General features: G+C 35.8%; 1 protein-coding gene across 1 annotated transcript in view; it reads left to right on the forward strand.

Annotated features, from left to right (window-relative positions):
- The first annotated feature begins 3,108 nt into the window (after positions 1-3,108).
- LOC144453060 (uncharacterized) overlaps positions 3,109-5,899 on the forward strand; it is a 5,173-nt gene continuing 2,382 nt past the window's right edge. The window contains exons 1-3 of the mRNA XM_078144331.1: positions 3,109-3,272; positions 4,109-4,372; positions 5,155-5,237. Coding sequence (XP_078000457.1) covers positions 4,155-4,372; positions 5,155-5,237 — 301 coding nt within the window. The 5' untranslated portion in view covers positions 3,109-3,272; positions 4,109-4,154. The remainder of the gene's footprint in view (positions 3,273-4,108; positions 4,373-5,154; positions 5,238-5,899) is intronic.

Genomic DNA, 5,899 nt, shown 5'->3' on the forward strand with positions numbered 1-5,899 from the left:
AAGACACAAACTAAAACTAAACTGTAGTTGCTTTACCTGAGATTTGTCAAACAAAAACCTGTGTTTTGTGTAAAAATTCCATGCATTGCAAGCAATCAAGTATTACCTCATAAATCAATTGTGTTGACAGCAGTAGATATTGTAGAGTGGATTTCTTAGTAGTAGAAATTAGAAAACTATGCTGTAGAACTTAGTTACTATAAAGAAACAGACACGAATTTAAACTATACTGTAGTTGCATGTGGTAGATTTACACAAGTTGGTGATGATAGTGGTGCCTTGATATGTGGATGTAATATAAACAGCCTGTAGTCACAGTAGTACAAATACTGAATAATGTAGCATATGTAATCACCAAACCCCCACCCGCATCTAGATACCTAACCCGATGGTCTCCTCTAGATACATAATCCCCACTCCCCTATAACTGACTAACCGGCGCCACCCATAACCCCACCCCTCACTTTTAAATGTCTAACTCCCACTTCTCTATAACTGACTAACCCCCACCTTAACCCCACCCCTCCCTTTTAAATGTCTAACTCCCACTTCTCTATAACTGACTAACCGCTCCCTCCTCTAAATGACTAACCCCACCTTTAACCCCACTCCTCCCCTAAATGTCTAACTCCCACTTCTCTATAACTGACTTAACCCCACCCCTCCCCTAAATGACAAAACCCACCCCTTCCTTAAATAACTAACCCCCACCCTTAACCCCACCCCTCCCCTAAATAACTAACTCCCACCAACCCCCTAAATGTCTAACTCCTGTTCCTAACCCACACCCCTCCCCTTCATAAAAAGAAATTACCTTGACAGTATTTTTCGTTTTGACATTTCTATTGTCTAAATGATAGTACAGCTAAAAATGTCCAATTAGAATTGATATGTAAAACTACAAATAATATTACTTTGTGTGAGAGTTATTTTCCTCTGTCTAAATTGTTGTATATATTCACAGGTATAACTTATATCGGAGGCTGTGACATTTTTTTTTGTAACTTTGATATGACGTATTAAAAAAATCAAAATGAATTTTGTTACTTATAAAACTGTTTTCTTTTGTATAACTAAGGAATAAACTACCCCTGGGGATGATATAAACTGACCCAATTCTCTTACAAACTGGTGACAAAACAGCCTAAATATTACCATGGTAATGCAAGGTTCAGCCCAGTGCTGACCTTCAATGATATTCCTGGGTATTTTCAGTTTTTATATGAAATTTATCCAAATCACAAAATACTAAATATTACCATGGTAACGCAAGGTTCAGCCCAGTGCTGACATTCAATGATATTCATGGATATTTTCAGTTTTTATATGAAATTTATCCAAATCACAAAATACTAAATATTACCATGGTAACACAAGGCTCAGCCCAGTGCTGACATTCAATGATATTCCTGGGTATTTTCAGTTTTTATATGAAATCTATCACAAAATACTAAAGCAGCCAAAGTTTAGCTTTCAGAGTGTGATTATCAAGTTATGCTCCTCATAATGTTTTATTTGACATAAAAATGACAACAACTATGAAGACTTAGTTCTAGACCATGACACTTTTACATGTAAGTGGCCATATGTATGAGTATTGGGTATTTATTTTGGATTTTTAATCTATAAAACAGTTCTATCATGGCTTCCTACTTGAAAAATCAATGTGAAACAACATTGACTAAGTCTGTGTTTGTAACTCAATACATTACGTTAAAAAAATAGTGTAAAAAGTTTGTAATTGTTCATACAATAACAAACATTTTACACATTATTGAGTTACAACTAAAGATTTTTCATATATTGTTTCACACTGTTTTTTTAAGTAGGAAGCCATGATAAATTGTTTTATTAATTAAAAATCCAAATAAATACGCAATGTTCATCCATATGGTGACTATAAAGTGGTCATATGTGAGACAACATATGCCAAGTCTGTGTTTGTAACTCAATAAATTACAAAAGATTAATAAATGTGTAAAAAAAATTTGTATTGTATGATAACAAACACTTACAGATTTTAATTTTTTTGTAATGTATTGAATGACAAACACAGATTTTGTCAATGTTGTTTCATACTGATTTTTCACGTAGGAAGCCATGATCAAATTGTTTTATCAAAATAAATACCCACTCCTTCGTCCATATGACCTTTTTAACAGAACTCCATCCATGGAATTGTAACAATTTGAAACAAAATACTGCGATGTATGGACTACCATCACAAAACAATTCACACTGGTACAATGATACAATGTTTGGGGAATTGAGTGTCCCTTATTTATACATGTTTCAATAACAGATTTCTAAATCTCATGCCTTAGGTTGTCTGTTAACCGTTATACATTATAAAAGTGGGCCTTTGGGGGATTTTACTATTGCTCAGTTATAAAACTGAATACGGTAAGTACTTAGGTAATGATACTTTACTACGGTCATGACATTGTAAGCTTGTTCTTCTATATGACCATTTTCTGAGTAGAACGGATATGATGACGTCATACCATTTCATATGTGAATTGATTGATTGAAACCTGTGCTACATACATATAATCGGAAACGCAATATATAATTTGTTGGAAAATCTATCTGATAATCCCTGTCGACCCCACCACTTTATTTAATGATATGATATTTGAATAACACTTACTAGAGCAGCAATGCCATAAAACTACTGTCTTCACTACGCTAGTCGTTGTCATGGGAACGCCAATCAATAAACGGTAAGTAATACCGATCATTGTTAGTGAGGCGAAACGAATTCGTTCGATGTTTTAAGGGTACGTATCACTGGTATAATGCAACAATTGGATCAGATTTCCCCCAATTCAATTGACTAGTATGTTATTTGCAATGTAGAATAAATGACGGCGTGTTTTGTTCTCTGTGTACAGTCTGTGTTTAGTCGGAGACGGAGTTATTCATTTATTGTAGAAATTCAATACTTGGGTTCAACTATTGACTAACGTGCGACGGGCGTAATTTGCTTGCTGTAATTGTGTGTAAGTAAGGCAGAAATTAAATAACAGCGTCAGATCCGGCATTCCATATTATGAGATCTGTGGTTGGAGAGCAGCATCTGACGGCGGTTTCGATCCGCCATAATATATTGTCTACACTGTGTTGTTCAACTCTACAGGCGTGCTAGGAACAAGATTCCGACTTAGCAACCTTTGTAATTGAGACGAGTTTAAGGACTAGAGTTGGGCGCAGATGTACTGTGGAATACTTTAGGAGAGACTGACGAACAAGAATAGTAGAAACGAAAACAGGTATGTATATATGAAATGTTGGGTTGTTACTATAAATAAGCCAAACGAAAATATTTTTTTCCGATAGCATGACTTCAGAAATTAGGGTAGGTAGGTCGGGATTTTATTTCATATATGTTACTTTAATTTTTTTAATTACTTCCACCCCGAGAGAGATGTGCTTCCTTCGAGTTTGATGAGATGTAAAATAGGTAAATAAAGACAATTTGTCGTTAAATACTGACGAAAACGTTATGCAGATCAGAATGTATTGCTACAGTCTAAAAAGACCTGGTTTCTCTCTGGAATACGATTTTTAAGAAAAGTGACCACAGATGAGGCAAAGGTATGAAGGTGTACACGGAAAGAGAAATCAATTGTTACTATTTTAGGGTTGGGGGTTCAAACTATAGTGTCGGTCGGCGGTTTAATCATTTATATTTTATTCAAGCATGGTGTGATACGTATTAACAATACATAGTGGATATTAGTCCGGAAAGTAGTGTATGTCTGATGTGTACACCGTTTTAGATACAGGTAAATCCTGATTCAAATTCAATAGTTTGTTATAACACACCGGGCATTAGTCTCGGCATATCCCATCATCCTTCGCTTGGCCATGAAATGAGCCATCAACTGTGAGGCTTGGTTACCGAAACTAACCCGCGCATATGTTAACAAGACTTTATATCAGCTGATTTGTAGCAACGTTATCCGTAGGTGAGTGACAAGTTTAAATCTTGAGCGAACGCTCATTTTTGAATCTATCACTTGTGCGGGATTTTTTTCGAAAAAGCTGAACTATGGAAAACGGAAGCATTGTCATTAAGTGTTATTTTTATTTCTGTGAATTACAGGTTTCTGGTTCATTTTAATTCAAATATACATACGTAATGTCATGCCATGTCGGAGGCAGGTAGAAAACGACCGAAGAGGAAATCTCACCACAAGAGGGCGGGCGATTCTCAGAAAACTGAAGGCCGTGATGATCTACTTCGAAAGTTGACCAATGTCGGCGACCGGCTGAATGAAGTTGACCAAAAGCTACGTGAACAGATGACGTCACAGGAACTACGTGACCTCAAACTTGTTTTTGATACTTTCGATAGAGAAAAGAAAGGGTTAGTGTTCAACAAAATTATGGAAATTAAAATTTTTGGTATTTTTTCTGTCATTTATGTTTTTTCACCATAAAACTTTACTTGTTTATCTGCGGCGGTAACATGTTTGAAGTAACCTTCCGCATATTTGTGATAGAACATTATACTATCGCACTCAAAGATCACAAAAAACCCTCCCACTTGTACCAGTTTGAAAGCCTGTAGACATTTAACGTAATGTTTTGAACATTTTTTGTTTTATAGTCTGTACTATATTTTCCCAGTAAAAAACAATTAATGATGTAAGTTACTGGGTACAAACTACTTTCATTGATATAGACAAAGTATAACAGTAAATCATTATGTGAGTTCCTTTGCTACATCATGACCACAGTCACTTGTGAGCTAAAATTCTATTCCAGGATGGTAATATTCAAGGCTAGAATGATCATAATACAAAAATAATGACGTTATTATCGATATTCTTAAAAAATATCGTTGCCGAAATATATTCTTGAGCAATCACCGACAACAGTATTTTTAGTTAATAGTTTATTTTGTATTATGATCATCCTAGACTAGAATATTATCATCCTAGACTAGAATATTACCATCCTGGAATAGAATATTAGCTCACAAGTAACTGATCATGTGAACCCCCAAAAAGTCACCCATTTGCAGAAATTAATTATTTTTTTATAGTTTGCTTTGCTGACATATTTTGAATAATGTTTTGACAAGTAAAACGTTCTCTAAAAGTATGGTATGTTGTACAATTTACCTTTAATATTGTTTCTCTATAGGTTTATTGATAGCCAAGATCTACGTAGAGCTATGAGAATCTTGGGTTTCAGACTTTCATCAAAAGAACTGGAAGACATGATTGGTAAGTATCTATTAGGCATGTAATCAGACTAGATAGTTGTGTGTGTGAGAGAGAGAGAGAGAGAGAGAGAGAGAGAGAGAGAGAGAGAGAGAGAGAGAGAGAGAGAGAGAGAGAGAGAGAGAGAGAGAGAGAGAGAGAGAGAGAGAGAGAGAGAGAGAGAGAGAGAGAGAGAGAGAGAGAGAGAGAGAGAGAGAGAGAGAGAGAGAGAGAGAGAGAGAGAGAGAGAGAGAGAGGCAGGCAGGCAGGCAGACAGAGAGAGACAGCGAGACAGACAGACAGACTAGAGACAGAGACAGAGAGAGACAGAGAGAGGGGGAGAGAGACAGAGACAGCCAGAGACAGACAGACAGGCAAGCAGGCAGACAGACAGACAGACAGATAGATAGATAGATAATATAGACAGACAGACACAGACACACAGACAGACAGAGACAGACAGATAGATAGATAGATAGATAGATAGATAGATAGATAGATAGATAGATAGATAGATAGTTAGATAGATAGATAGATAGATATATAGATAGATAGATAGATAGATAGATAGATAGATAGATAGATAGATAGATAGATAGACAGAAAGAGAAAGAAAAAGACTGTGGAGAGAGACAAATAGAGAGTTGGAATATGGATTGGCGTACATTGTATAAAGAGAAAAAGAT

Source organism: Glandiceps talaboti, chromosome 23 (genome assembly GCF_964340395.1).
Source record: "Glandiceps talaboti chromosome 23, keGlaTala1.1, whole genome shotgun sequence".
Lineage (NCBI taxonomy): Eukaryota > Metazoa > Hemichordata > Enteropneusta > Spengelidae > Glandiceps > Glandiceps talaboti.